This window comes from Podarcis raffonei, chromosome 9, assembly GCF_027172205.1.
Source record: "Podarcis raffonei isolate rPodRaf1 chromosome 9, rPodRaf1.pri, whole genome shotgun sequence".
In the NCBI taxonomy this organism is placed as follows: Eukaryota; Metazoa; Chordata; class Lepidosauria; order Squamata; family Lacertidae; genus Podarcis; species Podarcis raffonei.
In genome coordinates, this window is record NC_070610.1 from 60,536,047 (window position 1) to 60,555,707 (window position 19,661).

The window sequence follows — 19,661 nt, forward strand, 5'->3', positions numbered from 1 at the left end:
AAAGAACAAGGATGAAACATTTCAGAAGAGTCCATTGCCACTATGGTATAATCTTCATAGAGAAAAAAATATTATTGCGTGTAGATATTTGCAAACAAAAATATGTTTGAAGATTATCCATTAGGAGACACCATTAGTTTACAAAACAAAAACAAAAGCTTCCACAATTTAACAAGTGAAATATGTTTGCTTTGCAAGAGAAGGAAACGATGCAAAAATCAGTTGTAGTCATACTGCACTCAGATTCCTCCAAGGATGCCCCTGAGCAAAATAACGGGAGCCTATCGCCTCACTGACTGACTCCTGGATTTTAAAAGCAAAAGCAGTCGTATGTGTGATAGTCTTAAACCTTTGTGCACACAGAATATCTGCAAACTGCCCCCCTCCCACCTTCTGAACCAGATCGGACTATATCTTGTTCCGGACATTCAAATTATTATAATTTGATTTTTAATTATTAAAGGCACAGATTCAGTAACTTCCTGCAGCAGAAAGGCACATAACACAACAATGGACAGCCCATGATGCTGGGGCAGGCGTAAAGGAACAAGTCTGTGTGTTATCACTGGATCTCCAAACCTTCCTCCTGTTGTAGGCTTGTGTTGACAACCACTGACAAAAAGGTAACTCAAGCTGTTGAACGAATGGCTGGATGTATGCAGATGTCCCATTGCTAAAACCTTGCCTAGATTCCATTCCCATCAGCCAAAGACGGAGTGTATCTCCGTTCAGACACTCACCTAATGCAAAGCTAACAGAAACACACAGGAATACCCAGGCTATTCACCCTCTGTATTTTCTACTCTGACTGCAGCGGATCTACATAGCCTTGGACAGGTGTCTTTCCTATTACCTGTTATCTGTTCCTTTCAACTGGAGATGCCAGGGATTGAATCTGGGACCTTCTGGGTGCAATGCAGAAATGCTACTACCACTGAGTGGTGATTCAAGGGTGAAGGTGTGGAGGCGTGATCTCTCCTCAATAATCAAAGCAGGGGTGGTAAGCTTTGTCCTTCAAGATGGTGCTGGATTAAAATTCTCATCGTCCCCAAATATTGGCCATGCTGGCTGGGACTGATGAGAGTTGGAAGTTCAACATCATCTAGAGCGGCCTTTCTCAACCTGTGGGTCACCAGATGTTGTTGAACTACAACTCCCATCACCCCTAGCTAGCAAGGCCAGAGCTCAGGGATGATGGGAGCTGTAGTCCAACAACATCTGGGGACCCACAGGTTGAGAACCGCTGATCTAGAGGGCCACTGGGTAGTCACCATAAGGTGTGATCTGGGTCCTTCATCCAATTGCCAAAATGACATCACTCTTTCCTCTCCAAAAAGGATAATATTGCATGATTCACCCATCTGAGTGTGGTGGAGGCAGGAGGGCCCTCTCGTTCCACCACCACCACCACAGGAAGAGGATTTTGTGCGCAAGTAGGAGTCTGAACAGAGGCCAGCAAGCTTGGAAAAATGGGAAGAAAATGCAAATTGTCAGCATTAATGTAGAAGTCAGTATTCTCCTCTGAGCTAATTTATTGAAATGTAGTATATTTTTAAGCCAAGAGCTCTTTCTTACAAAGCTTATTAAGAAACCATTACAATCAAAGAATGTTGCTTGAGGATGAGTGTTGAAGCTGGTCCTGTAACATGGTGTACCAACTAAAGGTTACAATCCTGTTCCTCTAAAATTAGTTGAATTTTTATTCTGATAGCAGAAGGATAGCACTGCAAAGAGTAGAGGCTAAAAATAAAGTTTAACTGCTGATTGGTAGAATGTCATATGTTTAAATGAATGTCTTTGATTACCTAAGGCGTCTTTTTTATTTTATTTTGAGGGAAACATTCCTAATTCTGTTTTTCTGGCACTGTACTTTTTATGTATTCCACCCTCTCTCTGCAAATATTAGATGGCTAAATCTCCAAGATTTCATATTCATATTGGTTTAAGGACATGCACCTTTTACTTAATAAATCAGTTTGTAATTTCAGCTTTTACAGACAATGGAAAATTATAATCGAAAATCGCTGGAGCATTTGAGTTCAGCTTCTGAAGCTGCAGAAAACAAACTGTACAATTTACCACTATTTATGTGTAAGCCTTCCAAAGACTACAAGATGCTGGAAAGCCCCCACTGTTACAAAGCTGCTTACATTTATTTTTCAGCAAGTGAATGAAAGTGCCCCATTCATTCTCCTTTAATGTCATTCTAAGTTGTTCAGAATCTTGAGGCTCCTCCAGACATTAGTTTGGCTGTTGCTTGGTAATGCCAGACATTTGAGATTCCATGGCGGTCCATCAGCTGTGTTTTCTTCTAGTGAGTGCACAGGAAGAAGCCACAATGCAGCTAGCAAACACATTACCATGTATCATGTCAGAAGGAGCATGTGGATTATTTAGGGAGCTTGGAAAAACAGAAGAGTCAACTGGCTCGACACAAGAATTAGGACACAGCATTGTGTTTTCCACTTTTAAATTCCATTTGCTTCCTCATATGCTCTTGGAATAGGGGTAGCCAATATGCTATCCTTCAGATGTTACTGGATTCCCTATCCCATTAACTCCAGCCATGATGGCTAATGACCAGGGATGACGGGAACTAGAGTCAAACAACATCTGGACACTGGGCATTATGATTTACTGATAGATACTGGGATGATCTGCCATACATTGGCAAGAGTGCCTGACCCCCAGTTGTTTAACAGTAGCAAAAACAAAGCTATTTATTCAATCTGATACTGAAATCAAATTCCTACTCAGAATCTGCCTAGAGGCACTCTGTTCTTTAACTCTAATGGTGTGTCTTTTGCACCTGGCGCTGGTTGGTAAATCGCTGAGCGAAAGGTAGAAGTGGATCTTGCAAGCCTGAAATCTGCCCAGAGGCTCCCAGTAAAAGAAGAAAGGAGCTGAAGACTCAGAAGAAACACAGAAAAAAGGACAGAAAAGCACAACGTATGGCAAATAGATGGATAGAAAGTTCATGCTGCTTCAAAAGATGTTAAGAAGCGATCATGGAATGTATACATTTGAAAATGCTTTGGAAACCAAAATCCCCCCCATTCACAGTCAAACATCACCCCAGAAATTTGATTTTCTCAACCCAACTTTGGTTTCAATCTACTGAAAGGCTGTTGTTGCAGAACGTTTAGCCTGAAGTTTGGGCAACGAGACAAGTGGAACAATGTTTTAAGACACATTAACAGTTATATCATGAAACAAGCAATCTCATCCACTATGGTTTGTAAACCAACTCAACAAAGCCTGCGGCTCATTAACACTGCAGGGAGACACAATGTATTTGACGCAGAAATAAATTCAGATGCTAAGTAAGGCAACCTTGTGTATTGCTTTAGTCAAGAGTTCATCAATTTAAGTGGTGAGTTTGAAGCTTATATTTTTAAGAGGAAGTGTGCTGACAGCCCAAGACTGGATGGTGTGCAGAGTCAACTCTCTTGTGCAATATTTCATTCTATGCTTATTTAAGCCCTCTTTAGAATGCCCAAAGAGAGCTGGTTTCCAAGAATTTTTAGCTCATGTCTACGAAATGTATATATTTACCCATTACGTAACTGTAACCTACCGCTATACCTTTGGAAATGCAACTTTCAAGCAATATGCAAATAAACACACAAGCCACTGTAGACACAAGCATTAGCAAAGGAGAAATGCGTGGCTTGAATATTGATCTGCTTTCCATTTTTGCCTACATAAGATTTTCAAGTGGAGAAAAAGAAATGCAAAGCAGCAGAACATTAATCAACGAAAGCAATATATTCCAGTCACATACTTCCAGGGCGCTTGCAAGATTAAGACAAGCTCAGTGGTTTTACATTACACTATTAAGAATTTTTCTTCAAAGGTAATGGAGTAAAAGTCGAATCTGGCAGATTGAATTTTAACACAAAATGAAATGAGAAAGTATAATGTAAAGAAAAATGATTTTTAGATACAAACAATGTGTGTGTGTGTGTATATGTACACAGGAAATAAGATAACAGTTCTACATACCTCTTGTGTTTCTATTTTTATATCTCAAATCAATGAATTAATAAATACCATGTGGTGCAGTGATCTGAGTGTTGGGTTAGGTCAGGGGTAGCCATGGAGTGGCTCAGCTAACATGGCTAATGGCCAGGTATGGTGGGCGTTTAGTCCAACAACATATGGAGGACACCAAATTGGCTACGCATAGGCGAGGTTCAAAGACTGTAGCTTGTACAAGGCACAGAGTGAGCTTCTGAAATCCCCAGAGCCAAACCTGTCTTCTAGTTTTGTTGTTAAGCTCTGAGCTACCTGGATGAAGGACTAGATAAATACACTAAACAAAATGTTGAAGTGTGGACCAATCTCCTTCAGCATTTCAGAAAGGGTGGCGCTTGGGGGGGAATTGTCATTGCGCCACTCCTTGGTGTGTGGAGTGCCTCAGGGTGCGATTCTCTCCCCGATGCTTTTTAACGTGGGGCTGCCCTTGAGACTGACCCAGAAACTCCAGCGGGTGCAGAATGCCGCGGCGAGACTCCTTATGGGGTCTTCGCTGCGAGACCACATTCATCCGGTGCTATATCAGCTGCACTGGCTCCCGGTGGAGTACAGGATCAGGTTTAAGGTGCTGGTTTTAACCTTTAAAGCCCTATACAGCCTAGGACCCTCGTACCTACGGGACCGCCTCTCCTGGTATGCCCCACAAAGAAACCTACGGTCTGCAAATAAAAACATCCTGAAGGTCCCAGGCCTCAGAGAGGTTAGGCTGGCCTCAACTAGGGCCAGGGCCTTCTCGGCTGCGGCTCCAATCTGGTGGAACGCTCTGTCAGAAGAGACTAGGGCCCTGCGGGACTTGACATCTTTCCGTAGGGCCTGCAAGACAGAGTTGTTCCACCAGGCCTTTGGTCAGGGCGCAGCCTGACTCCCTCCTCTGGCAACCTGCACAGAGTTTTGTTTAATGGTTGCCATTAACTTGATTTTAATTAATTTTTATAATGAAATATTTTTAGAATGTTGGTTTATTTGATTGTTTGATTATTTGATTGTTGTTAGCCGCCCTGAGCCCGGCTTCGGCTGGGGAGGGCGGGATATAAATAAAATTTATTATTATTATTATTATTATTAAAGCCAGCCACACCTCCTTCCAGTCACTTAATTTAATTTGCCCTTCCCAACAGACACTCAACATTTTGGGACTGCTGAGCATGCTCAGTCCTCATTGGGCCTTGTTTTTGCTGCCCTGTTAGGTTTCATTTTCTAAAGGACGGGTTGCTAAAAATTTACCCTCCAGATGTTGTTAGACTAAAACTATTACCCCTGACTTTTGGCCATGTTGGCTGGGGCTCCTAGGAGGTAGAGTCCAACCATGTCCAAAGGGTCCTAGGTTAGCCACTTTGTACTTCTGTAAACCTTGGAGTTCCCCCAAGAATGATAATAAATCCCTGTTGCTCACCAGTGGCGCCATTTTGTCTAACGTCCTGTCAGCACTCACACCTGAGTTTGTTATCAGAAGGAGTGGAAATTCCAGGCTATGATTTGATCTTACAAATTCTCACTTACACCCATAGTTATGACTCAGCAAAAGAAATGGGATATGGACCAACAACCACAAGATTTCCTTCACCAGTAAATATATTCTTGGGATGGAACAAACATCGCACCAACGTGACAGGCATACACACCCAGTCTGGGAACGCTTAAGGATTTGGGTGGCAGAGAACTCATCGTGTTTGAACCATTCTTTGCTGGCAATGCTATCATTCCGTAAAGTGGAATTTGTATCTTACAAGATCCCCTTTACAGAAAAATACATTTGTACCTACACATACCTTGCAAGATGGGAGGAAAAAGGAGAGAAGAAGTTGCATATACCCATTTGAAAAGCTGTTCATCTGACTGCTGCAGTCAACACTGCTGCAGTCCCCACCCACCACCACTGCAGTGCTTCAGAGGCAATAAATCAGGGGGTGGCCAAACTCTGGCTGCTGCACAGATTAAGTGCAGCTCATGGGAGGACTTAGAAAGTAAAATTGAAAAGCCTCTTACTTTGTTAGCAGGCTGGTAGCCACAATTAAAATTATTCATCCTCCTCGTTTACAGGGTTGAAGTACCATGTGAAGCAGCAAGGCAAATGGCAAAACTGAATAAACAATAACACATCAGGGTGGCGGATGAAGAAGAGATTTGGGGAGCAAAGGATAAACCATGGCAATGACAGCTTTTAGTAAGCGAGGAAGAAAAGCTATGAAAACAGAACTCTGGTGTGATTATCAAGCCATTGTGGGTGAGGCGGAGATGCAGAATCTGGGTGCACCCCGTGATTTGACCATATGAAGATCTGGCTCCTCAGCTCTTAAGAGTACATTCCTAACCCCATTTACCTGGGAGTAGGACCCACTGAATTTCATAGGACTTACTTCTGAGGAGACATAGTTAGGACTTGCAATGTTAGTCTATTTACTTTGGGCACCACAGCTGTAAAGGAGGAAAGGGCAGCTTGTTAACTTGGAAAAGGTATGGAAAGGAAAGGAAAAAGCAGCAGCGTTTTAGGAGGAGGATAAAAATCAGTGTGCGTTTAATGTATTATTCACAGAGCTATCATCAGATCATAGGAACTGTCATTGATGCAATCCACAGCCCTGCATGCAGTTTGAATGAGACGGAGGTGCCGCGGAGCCCAGCCTTGCCTGCTTTGAGAATCACCTCCTCAAATGGTGAGCGGCAGCTACCACTGGCCCCTTCTGGCAGTAGTCAGTGGAAATGCACAGAACAGGGCATTTGGGGTCAGGGGCTGGACCAACACAGTATCCACTGGTTCCTAATTTAGCCCAGCTGCTGTCACATGACAGCAATGGGCCCAATAAACATCTCTTCACAGCACCAGCCTGGGAGCTGCCAGAGTAGAGGGTCTTTTTTTCCTCTTCTACACACAACCCAGTCACCTTTCGCTGTGGCCAGTGAGAGTAGCAGAACTGTGGCTGTGGCTATACTGCTCCACTATGTTCCCCACTGCCAGCTAGGGGTTTAAGAGCAAAAGAAGAGTTTCCTGGATAGGGCCAATGGCTCATCGAGTCCAGAATCCTTTTCTCACAGTGGCCACCCAAATGCCCGTGGGAAAACCTCAAGCCGGACCTGAGTACAACAACACCCTCCTCTTCTGTGGCTTCCAGAAAATGGCATTCAGAACCATTAATGCCTCTGACAGCAGAGGCCAAACCAGTAACCATTGATAGCCTTAACTTCCATGGCTTTGCCCTTTTTTTTTTTAAGCAATCCAAGTTGGTGGCCTCCTGTGGGAATGAGCTCCATAGTTTAACTATGTGTTGTGTTTGGATTATATCCTAATTCTCAGGGCTTTTCCCCCCAGCTGGGACTCACTCAATCTGTTAAAATCTTCATACATTTGTAAATGATTTTTTTTTTTCCTGAAAGAGGGGAACCTTTTCTTTCTTTGGCTTTAAATTATGCACCTATGTGTTACAGCAGGCAGCACTGTAGAATAATTATTTTCTCTTGTGAGTGTGAAGAGCAAACAGAGGTTTGTCTCATTGATTGGTTGAATTTATATACCGCCCTATACCTGGAGGTCTCAGGGTGGTTAATGGAAAATATCACACTATATAAAATAAAAATAAAAACAATAATCCAGTAACACCCCCCCAAAAAGAGCCACATTTTAAAAGGGTATAGGATATTGATTAGGTAAACCAAAGGCCTGATTAAAAAGGAATGTTTTTTGCCTGGCGCCTAAAGGTGTACAGTATAATGAAGGCGACAGGCAAACATCCCTGGGGAGAGAATTCCACAGACAGGGAGCCACTACAGAGAAGGCCCATTATCGTGTTGCCACCCTCCTGACCTCTTGAGAAGGAGGCATCTTCTGGGATGGGTCCTGCTATCCAGAGTTTTTGCAGGTAATTGTATCAAAAATCCCTTAAAACTTTTTTTAAAAAACCATTTTAATCTACAACTTTTTAATCTATCATGGGATGCCAGTGTGCCTTTAAATACTGGAGGCCACTAAGAGTTCCAAGTAGGAAGAAGTTAAGATAGCTGGAATTAGACCAGCTGGGGTCAGAGTGACTCAAATGGCATGGAAATTATATAAATTGCAATCAGTTCCTCTAATAGCGAACCACACCGATGAGTGCCTATGTGACTGCAGCCTAGAGCCACAGAGAAATGAGATGGAATTATTTGCTTGACGGAATCATTGTGGGTTGCAGGGGCAAAAAATTTTAAACCTCAAATGCAGCCCAATGGAAAAGAAAATGGAAACATAAGAAGAGCATGCTGGACCAAGTCAATGGGAAACCTTCTCCCTTCCAGCAACTGCCATTCAGAAGCACACTGCCTTCAACCATCTGGTTTTATTGATTATACCGACAGGAAAGAGCACAGAAGGTCTCCACCGTTAGCTTGTGAAAGATTATGGTCCTTGTGATTTCGGACTTCTTCCCCGACATTTCTGTTTTGCTACTTGGTGGTTACATGTTTTTGAAGTACACAAGAGTTAATACAGAAAATTCCAGGATCCTCTCATAAAACCGATATTGACTGTGAGGTAACGCCCCCAAAGATAAAGCTTCATATGGTCTATTTTCAAAATTTCATCCCTGGGGTGGGAGGAAGTGTCCTGGATTTGCACTCCAGCTGTAAAAGGGGGGAAAACGTTACTTTTCTTCCCACCAGAGAGATGAACCAATGAAAGAGGACCACATGAAGCTTTCTAATTCGGGACGCAAATATTCGAATGTGTCTTGCCACAGACACATTGTCAAAACAGTCCCTCCAACACAAACACACACTCCCCTTAATTATACTCCTTGAAATATGTCAAGGCCCTATAGAGTTTTTTTTTTATGTTAAAAAAAAAGAGGGCATCAGTAATGCAGATTTTTTTCTCCTGGATGGAATAAGTAGCTCATTTAATATTTATACATTGTTTGGACTGCTCAAAAACTGTTTACCTGGGAGCTTATATTATAATTAGTTTATTTAGAAAAGTGCTCACAGGTGATTAGGAAGAACTGTCAGTTTAATAATGAACCTCAGAGATTGGGCAGGGGGGCAATCCTCTTGGGCTGCCCAATCGCCCTGTCTGTTAGAAATAATAGCTCTCCCGCTTCCTCAGATTAATTCAAGGGAGTCGGTGGAACCACTTCAAAGACGGGAGAAATCTATTAAGCTAAAACCATTTTGTAGACAGAAAAAAAGTTAATGAGAAGACTTCATAGAATGGGACACAACAGCAGCAGAGCTGGGTGCCATACATAAAATGCACTGAACAGCAAAAGAAGCATTTTTGTTACTAAGAAAAGTGATGAAAGGACTATTTATGAAGGTTCACACAATCCTTTTAGACAAAAACCAGTTGCCCACATTCTGCCGCCAGACGGGGTCTGGCTTGATTGTTACTGGCTCACTTCAGAATGTCTTCTGAAACTTCATGCACCCTAGTTGTAGCATGAAGTTCCTGGCTTGCATTAAGCCTTAAACTCCCATTATGTCAAAACTTGGAAATTCTGGCTTAATGTCAGTTAGCTAGCAAACAAACAAACAAACAAAGCATGATGCAATACAAGCCAGGATCTTGATAGCGAAGCCAGTGTGCAATTGGAGGGGAGCGAGAGGGAGAGGGAAAGGGGAGGAGTTTGGCCCCAAGGCTAATTCTTAGCATCATAAACCCAATGGCCCAGTTCAGACAGTCTTACCCAGTTTCATAAACCCACGTTTATGAAGCCTTGAATGACTGCCCTAACTGGGCTGCTGGCTCCCAATGGCTCAACCCAGATGTTAATTCCTGACATTATAAACCAATGTTTCCCAAACTTGGGTCTCCAGCTGTTTTTGGACTACAATTCCCATCATCCATGGCAACTGGTCTTGCTGGTTAGGGATGATGGGAGTTGTAGTCCAAAATAGCTGGAGACCCAAGTTTGGGAAGCACTGTTAAACCATGGTTTATGAAGGCAGGCATGTGAAGCCCAAGCTGGGCCACTGAGTTCCCTATAGGAGTGTGCAACAGTTCCTTCCCCTGGGGAACAGGAAAATGTCTTCACAACACCCCACTGGCAAACAAAGAGCTCCCCTGCATATGAGGTGTTGCCCCATACATTTCAACACAGGAAACAAGGCTGCATGAGTTTTCATTTTCACAATTGCAAATTTCATTTTCACAATGCAAAATTGCTCCCTCCATTGAAATGAGGGGAGAAGCTCTCATTTGCTGCCAGAAGCCCTGTGTACTTGTACATATACTGCACATGAGGATTTGAACAGGGACAAACATATATTTACTACTCTGATATTTACAATCACTTTGCTAATACAATGGGAAACACTGTTTTTACCTGTAATTAAAACAGCAACTTTTCTTGCGTACTGGTTTTAACATTATATAGATATATATTGAAAAAGAAAATCCTAGGTGTATAATGTATTTAGAGAAAAGGGTTTCTTAGGATTTTTGTTTACCATTCTCATTGCTATAGTTCATCAGCATGCCACAAAAGACAGTCATGAGCTTCTCACTGGCTGGATCTGTTTTACTGCACAGTGACCTTAAATGGTCTATTACAATCTCTGCCCCACCTGCATGGTCAACTGCGCTTCTGCCCTCATCTGTAAAAAAAAGAGTCAAGTTAAAAATAAAATTAAAAAGGCACTTAAGAGTTCCAAACATAACAATAGTCATAAAAAAGTAGATGGGTTTCGGATAATTAGCGCTTCTGTAATCACAGCATGAACTGGGCAAAGTATTTACACAAGTGCTTAAGGGATAGGCTGCTACAGGCACCTTATTTTAAGGGCAATTTCTTGCAAGACATAAACCTGGGGAGAATCCCAAGGCCCATCCTCTCCAGGTCCACTCAACCTTTTCCTCATGCCACCAGCTCTTGCGTTTTCTCTCCACGCAAGTGTGCTGAAGGACAGGGAAATCATTCCTTCACTGGGAAGGCAGAAGATAAAGAGCAGCAATGCAGTACAATTTCACTAGGAAGTAAATGCCACTGAACTCAATGAAACTTGCTTCTGAGTAGACACAGGATTGCATTGGTGTTTCCTCAGAGCCAAACACAGATAGATGCTGCTTCATAGCAAAAGTTGGTATGGCAACTATGTTTGAGGACCATAAATCAGGTAGACAGGCCCAGCTTTTTAAAAAGTTAGTCAATTAGGGGGTGATGGAAATCCACAAAAAGCAGCCTTTCCCTTCTGTCCACAGGAGACAAAAGTATTCTGTTCCATGAATGGAATTCCACTCATTCATCTCTGGATCCAACCTGATAAAACTAAATTTGGGGAGAGGAAATTGTTAGAGAGAGTTTGAATGCAAGCTCCAGGTTCAGACCAGTAGTGTGTATCTCTCTTTGAAGGGGGAAAAAAAGCACACTGTAAACTGAGAATGCCACATGATGCTAATTACAGGCTATCTGCCCTCCCTTTCTGATCCCAAAGTCCCAGAGTATTCCACAAAACATGCTCAGTGATCCCCAGTCAAAACAAGTTCAGAATGTGCTTATTCTTTCCTTGACTGTTACCCTGTCAACTTTAGCAGCCAAGTGAACTCCCACGCAAAACATGTTTCTCTAGCAGCTCGCAAGGTGGTGGTGGTTGTTAAAAAAAATATGCAATAGGTTTTTTTAGAAAGCAAACAACAATATGTACTGCTCGCTTGTAAACACAACAAATTGCTTTCACAGCTTCAGTTTGCATCACTGCCAATAAAATTCGTCTTGAGAATATTTAAATGTGCATGTTGTTCTTAAGGTTTGTGGTTAAGTTCAAGTGATGAGAAATACCATACAGTGATGAGAAAGGTATGCACTTAATATTGGAAATATGGGGGGGGGGGCTCGAGGGGTGAGACAGCAGCAAGGTTAACATGACACAAATGTAGCAGCAGAGCCAATTCTGCTGGTGCACTGCAAAGGTCTCATTGCCCTTCCACCGCTGCATAGTATATAATGGAGTATCAGTTTTACATTCATTTGTTGGGAACAGAGTCTATTCATAACTGAATGTTTCAGCTAATAGCCATTTAGTTTTCCAGCCTCCTGAACTCTTCTCCCCATCTCATCTTCTCACAGGTCTGACTACTTAAGACACACACCAAAATGGTTGCTATTTATTAACAATTCCATATACTCTCAGGAACAGTCAAAGATTTCTAACTCCACTCTCTCAGCACCACTGTTTGTAGAAGGACTTGATAAAAACAAAGAAAACACTTTCTACAACCATATTCTGCCTGAGATGGCCAAAGAAATCATTTAACTCTGAAAAGACAAGGGTGAGGTTTAAATAAAGTTTTTCAAAATGTATATACTTCAGGGGTATATAAAATAACACAGTTTCCTTTAGACACAATGAACTTCTAATTCCTTTAAAAAGGGGACACTGGTTGAGTGTCTTACTGAACTACTGGACCAAATCTTTCAAAATTCTGTTATTCTTGCTCCTTTCAATTTTTTTTAAGGAATAGGTTATGCTATTTTTTAAAAAATCTGTTAATGTGCTAAATGTTATGCAATGCATTTCTCAGGAGTGAACCAATTAGCTAAACAAACATTTGTGAAACCAATAAATATGAGCATATTCCCCCCCCCCCGAGATGAAATTAAAAACAAAGCGAGGCTCATCGTTCCATTATTTTTACTGAGCAATTTGGACTTTTTTGCATCACTGTGGTGGATCACTTTTAAATTATATTTCTCAGCAGGATACATTTAATAGGACTGGAGAGCAGCAGAAGAAACAAAAATGGTTCTTTAAAAGTATAGATTTCTCCATAATATTCCATATACCTCAAGAATATTTTACTCTTCAAAAGTCTCCCAAAGGAGCTCTTTAGAAGAATTTTAATTCCCCAGAAAAATATCTCCAGTCCTAAAGAAGAGTGCCCTGAAAACCTTTACTTGATGATGATTTAGTTATTCTGTTCCAGTTCCACAAATTAATGGTGAACTATCAGGGTTGTTTCCTCAGCTTTAATTCTAAGTCAATGCTTGCTTTTGCAAGTTTCTAGCATATATCTAAAATCAGAAGATGGGGGGGGGGAGGAAATTCACATGCTTGCAAACCGAGGGTGTCTCCAGAGTTTCAGATTTGGGGCATGTCAATAAAACCTTTTCACGCTGCAAGACTAGACGTGGGAGTGGCTTTTCAAAGCAATGAAACCATAAAATCTTGTTAAGATGCAGTTCTCAGATATCAATGCCCAATAACACAAACTGAAAATCAAACACGATGAGCTGGCAGTGCAAATATAATCATAGTACTACAAGGACAAGGAACCTCAGGCGTCGAGGTCAAATGCACCCCCCCAACCTCTTTGTCTGGCGCTTTGGACTCTCCCACAGCCAGCCCCTCTCCTCAACTGCCCCATCTCTCCAAAGGCCAGTGCGGTGGCACTGCAGAACACCCTCCTTCCTGCCTGCCTGGAATGTGTCTTCGAATTCTGATAATGATTCTTGCTTGTACTGGAAACTATCCTGTACAAAGGTGAAACGTACATTTCTTCATGCCTTGACTGGCCTGAAGAAGGAAGAAGAAGAAGAAGAAGAAGAAGAAGAAGAAGAAGAAGAAGAAGAAGAAGAAGAAGAAGAAAGCCTTTTGTTCCCTCTCCTCAGGAAAAAGAGAGAAAGAGGCAAAACTTGTTCCCTTGTTTTCCGCCAATGAGTTATGTTTTGGGCATTTCCAAAAGTCAGAAATATCCCAGGATTCTAAAGAACTGGTGTCCACAGTTTTCTATCCTGCTTCGTGTTTGCTCTGTTCATAGCAACCAAGATACATCTGAGACAGGCACGGTCCAGAAGTTATTCTGTGTAAATAGTGGGTGGGTGGGTGTTAAGCCCCTAACCCCAATGCAAAGTGTTAGGCTAAAGCCGATGCACTCATTAAAAATTCACTGTATAGTTAACTTACAGTGCAATGTATACATGTCTACTCAAAGCCTCCTTGTGTTTAATGGGGCTACTCCCAGGTAAATAAATAAATAAATTTTTATTTATACCCCGCCCTTCCCGGTTCACAAAACCGGGCTCAGGGTGGCTAACAACAAATTTAAAACACTTAACTGTAATACAACATAGAAGCAGCATAAAATAGTATAAAAACATGAATAACAATAAAATTCAAAGTTCAAAAATCAATTTGGGGAAAATCCATCCAATAAGCATTAGATAGTCACCGGGGCTAGCTGGCTGAATTAGTCCTACTTGGGCAAGCAAGGAGACCAGGGGAGAATTAGCTGTGGGGTCTCAGAGTGGGTAATCTTCATAAAAGGGGAGGGGGAGGGAAGAGAAGGGAAGGGAAATAAAAGATCAGTCTGAATTCAAATTAAAGGCCAGGCAGAATAGCTCTGTCTTACAGGCCGGACAGAAGGAGGTTAAATCCTGAAGGGCCCTAGTCTCATGGGACAGAGCATTCCACCAGGTCGGAGCCATCACTGAAAAGGCCCTGGTGGAGGATAGTTTGACTTCCTTAGGGCCTGGGACCTCTAAACTATGGTTATTAATGGACCTTAAGGTCCTCTGCAGAGCATGCCAGGAGACGCGGTCCCGTAAAAACGAGGGATCTAAGCCACAAAGGGCTTTAAAGGTCAAAACCAGCACCTTGAACCTGACCCTATACTCCACTGGGAGCCAGTGCAACTGGTAAAGCACTGGGTGAATATGCTCCCATGGCAGGGATCCCGTGAGGAGCCTCGCTGCAGCATTCTGCACCCGCTGGAGTTTGTGGGACAGTTTCAAGGGCAGCCCCGCGTACAGAGAATTACAGTAGTCAAACCTGGAGGTGACGGTCGCATGGATCACTGTGGTCAGATCGGGGTGGGAAAGGTAAGGGACCAACTGCTTAACAGTTGATGTAAAACAAATTGTGTATAGGATTACAGTAAGCAGGCTTGATGAAAAGCAACTGAAGCCTTGAAGCTGTGCCTAATTACAATGTGGTGTGATAACTTTTCTCTCCATTATGGTAATGCATGCAAATGCATAATAATGAATTGCTGAGGCCACTGTTGCCCTGCTTCCATTCACCGGGGTGGGGGTGGGGAAATCAGTATTCTTTTATCCAAAGATAATCAAACTGCTAATTAGAATCTTACTTGTCTACAATATATTGTGATAGGGCTAAGTAATTTTAACTACAGCTTTATAAATAAAAGTTTCAATAAGGAGAATGTACAAATCAAAATTAATTTGCAAGAGAGAGAGAATAATCTGCTTCATCCACAGGCACTAGGTAACAAGCTCTATATGCATCGAGCGCATATCCCATTAATGTATGCACTGACACATTTTGTATCTGCTGTTCTCTTTAAATAGTCTTCAAGGGTGGTCTTTGTAGAGCATGCCATCTACATGTACATGGTCTCTACATTCAATTAAAAATATCACACTCTTCTCAACAAGGAAGAGGACAGAGTGCCATCACTGTTATGTGATACTGTTCAGTATACATTCCCCAGTGACCAGGAGAGGCTCAAATTAATGATCAATACACAACTTCCATGATCTTTTTAGAGTTTAATGTGGAAGGTGAAGTGAAAGGGAGGTACGTATTGTTATAAGTTTCAGGGGCCAGAGTCTGTGGGTGCAAGTTACCCATAAATCCTGGAATTAGCAAAAGTCAGAATTAATGAAGGTTTTGTTAATCCATGGTTTCCCAAGTAAAATCAAGTTCACCCTGGGTTGTCAGCACTGTTTAAAGGAACTAGTCTAGCATCCTCTGAGAACCAGCTTTAAAGAATAGGGGGCACAGACTTCAAGTTATGCATTTGCACTCAAAATGCACTTTTACACTGCCTCACGTTGAGTCTGACTATGCAGCCTGCTTGCACTTGGGAACTTCGGTAAAACATAGTCTTTGCCACTGATCCATAAAGCGTCCCTTTATTTCCAGACACTTAGGTGCAGGTAAAAGCACTCCTACTTTTAGGGCTGGCTTGCAAAGGAGAGAACAAAACAAAAACAACTCAAACGAAAGGATAGAAAGTGCTGTGGTACCTTAGAGACCCTGATGAAGTCACCGACTGAACAATAGTCTCTGGAGTTCCACAATACTTACCAGGAAAGATGAAGAGTTATTTTGTGTAAAGAAAATGAGCGGGGGAGGAGAGAAACCTTGAGTCTCTCTCTCTCTCTCTCTCTCTCTCTCTCTCTCTCTCTCTCTCTCTCTCTCTTTCTCCTGCCCTTGCTCTTTATTCAGTCCCTATTCGAAGAGCCATTCCTTCTGCAAGGAGGAGAGATGCTTTCAATGAAAAAAAATGTAAACAAATGAATATCGTTCCTCCACTTCACTGCCTCGTTCGCTGCTGCGATCAAAACAATGTGCAGGAAATGAGAAGGTGTAAGGCCAGGAAGCTTTGCCAGCAGCTGGTGGGGAAACTCAAGTCCTGCAGATGTCCTAGAAGCTGTAGAAAGGACGCTTCATTTATATCCCATCTTTTCTCCAAGGAGAAAACATGCTGGCTCTGAGTTAGTCCATATTCTTAGGAGCCCACAGTGCAAATATAATATACAGGAGCTGGCAGGCAGAGCCCTCAGTGGCACCTCATCTGCTATGGGTCTGGGACCTGGTCATCATAGTATCAACATAATGGCAGGTGTGGAGGACTCCCTGGTCCTGAATGGGGTAACTGTGCCCCTGAAAGACCAGGTGCACAGCATGGGAGTCATTTTGGACTCACAGCTGTCCATGGAGGTGCAGGTTAATTCTGCGTCCAGGGCAGCTGTCCACCAGCTCCATCTGCTACGCAGGCTGAGACCCTTCCTGCCTGCAGACTGTCTTCCCGTAGTGCTGCATGCACTGGTTATCTCCCACTCGGACTACTGCAATGCACTCTACATGGGGCTACCTTTGAAGGTGACCTGGAAACTACAACTAATCCAGAATGTGGCAGCTAGACTGGTGACTGGGAGTGGCCACCAAGGTCCCATTGAAAGACCTACATTGGCTCCCAGTATGTTTCTGAGGACAATTCAAAGTGTTGGTGCTGACCTTTAAAGCCCTAAATGGCTTCAACCCAGTATACCTGAAGGAGCATCTCCACCCCCATCGTTCAGCCCGGACACTGAGATCCAGCTTTGAGGGCCTTCTGGGGGTTCTCTCACAGTGAGAAGTGAAGCTACAGGGAACCAGGCAGAGAGCCTTCTTGGTAGTGGTGGCCGCCCTGTGGAATGTCCTCGCATCAGATGTCAAGGAAATAAACAACTATCTGACTTTTAGAAGACATCTGAAGGCAGCCCTGTATCGGGAAGTTTTAAATGTTTGATCACATTATTATTATTATTATTATTATTATTATTATTACTACTATGGGAGCCGCCCAGATGGATGGGGTATAAAAATAAATTGTTGTTGTTGTTGTTGTTGTTGTTGTTGTTGTTGTTGTTATTGTTATTATTATTATTAACCCCATCCTTTATCCTGCAATGTGACTTGAAAAGCCCCCAAATGAAACTCGGATGGGCCTGAAATTGGCAACCACCTCAACTAAGCAGTCAGTTACTCAAGAATATTAGAAGGCATCCCTGTATATTTAAATATTCTAAAACTGTGCTAGGCTAGGAATTCTAATTCTATTCAGAGCGGGGTCAGAGAAGATTTCTTGAAGAAAAAAATGTTAAAAGTATATTCCACACAACCCCAAGCATCAAGATAGTTGAATACCAACAGCTAAATACTAAGAATAGCTTCCTCCTCCTTTTGTCAAAATGCCAAATGCTAGGGCAATTTAAAAGATCTCTGCTTTCAAGAAATACTCATATTTCAGTTGTGGTGAGCCTTGAAGCAAAAAGGCATTTCATAAGAATTAAGTGATTACCAGGAATGTAAGAAGAGTCCTACTGGTTCCATCAAGTCCAGCTTCTCTTTCCCCCAGTGGATAACCATCAGCTGCTGAGAAACCAGCACCAGGGCATGAAGACAACAGACATCATTTAATGCTGTTCCGCGGCAGATGATTATCAGTAGCACGATGCTTTATGAATCTGGAGTGTCCACATGCCCATGGTAGACCTCCCCTTTGCGAATCTGACCTTTAGAGCCTTCCTGTGACAGTGAATTTCATTAATTATGAATTTTGTGAAGTAGTGCTTTCTTTTGTCTGTACAGAGAACATATCTACATACATCCACTAGTTGAAATGGCGTCCAGATGACAGGAAAATAGAACATGTTCTGTTGTGTTTTTTGGGTACATGGATGCCATTCTAATCATATGTAATTTGTGGCTGACAGTATCAAAATTTGACAAGAAGGGTCTGCCACCATCGCTAATGGAAAATGTCCAGAAACAAATAAGAATCATTTTCTGATTTTAAACAAGAGAATGATTTCTGTAAATATGGTTAATTTCTGTAATCGACCTGGAATTTGCATTTTGATAATGTTGATGGAAGTTTTATAAATGTATATGTGACCACAAACAGGGGGCCTCTGCAATGCTGTAGCTACATCTCTTACAAATACTTTGCATTGAGACTAGTCGCACTGCCTTCTTGCCACTCTCTGAACAGAACATAATATTTCTGAAGCTTTACATATTGTGCTGGGTGTCCATCGTCATTTCCATGACAATGAAGCTGAAAACTGAGTCAGCAGCTGGACATCTAAACTGAGAATTGTCATTCTGATGCGTCACAAGACTGACCAAGACTGCTCCCTTAGGTTGGAAGGGTGCAAGCAAGCAGATACTATGTTAAGGCCTGTTTCAATTCCCTCATAAACCATCCCATTGCTTCAAAGATTCTGTTGGACTCTTCAAGTCTCCTTACTTCTCCCCTTGTTATTTGTCCTTCACCGTCATCAACATTTATATGGGGGCAGAGACTACCACCTCACAACATACCTAATGCAGGGACTGACTGCCACATCACAGCATACAGAAACATATGCAAATTAGGATCCCACATGGAAAATCTGAGTCACCATGCAAGAATAATTCCAGACTTGACATGGTAAGCCAGTGGTAACAGCAGTCATCGTCAATGCTGCTGTTGATGCTAAAATAAAAATTACTGTTAATAACATGTACTGAGAAATGGGTGTAGAAGTTGAATCACTACACTTCATGTCAGAAATCAAGCAAAGTAAAAAATAAAATTACAAAAATAACAGGCTCAATAAGGGAAAACTGATCAATTCCGAGGGGGAAGGATAAAAACTTTTGACAGCAAAATGATGATGATCCCATCAGCAATATTCCATTAGCAAGTATACTTTTATTCTTCTCATAATCCTCGCCAAGTGAAACTCTCAGTGATGCAGTCACTCTCTCTTTTTTTGGCCAGGATACTTTGATATTGCTTACTGTGTGCTAGTGAAAAGAATCATGTTTAGAAAAGGGGGCAATTACCATATAGTAACATATAACAGGGACGTGGGTGGCGCTGTGGGTTAAACCACAGAGCCTAGGACTTGCCAATCAGAAGGTCAGCGGTTTGAATCCCCACAACGGGGTGAGCTCCCATTGCTCGGTCCCAGCTCCTGCCAACCTAGCAGTTCGAAAGCACCTCAAAGTGCAAGCAGATAAATAGGTATCGCTCCGGCAGGAAGGTAAACGGTGTTTCTGTGTGCTGCTCTGGTTCGCCAGAAGCGGCTTAGTCATGCTGGCCACATGACCCGGAAGCTGTACACCGGCTCCCTCGGCCAATAAAGCGAGATGAGCGCTGC

General features: G+C 42.4%; 2 protein-coding genes across 7 annotated transcripts in view; one reads left to right on the top strand and one right to left on the bottom strand.

Moving 5' to 3' along the window:
• The window catches only part of TSPAN5 (tetraspanin 5), a 131,410-nt gene that overhangs the window by 100,536 nt on the left and 11,213 nt on the right, over nt 1–19,661 (top strand). The window lies entirely within an intron of this gene.
• RAP1GDS1 (Rap1 GTPase-GDP dissociation stimulator 1) overlaps nt 1–19,661 on the bottom strand; it is a 98,747-nt gene that overhangs the window by 19,967 nt on the left and 59,119 nt on the right. For 5 of the 6 annotated variants that reach the window (XM_053404014.1, XM_053404013.1, XM_053404015.1 and 2 more), the window contains one exon: nt 10,456–10,602. The exons of the other annotated variant lie outside the window; for it this stretch is intronic. In XM_053404014.1, the coding sequence (XP_053259989.1) occupies nt 10,456–10,602 (147 nt within the window). The remainder of the gene's footprint in view (nt 1–10,455; nt 10,603–19,661) is intronic. 6 annotated transcript variants of the gene reach the window in all.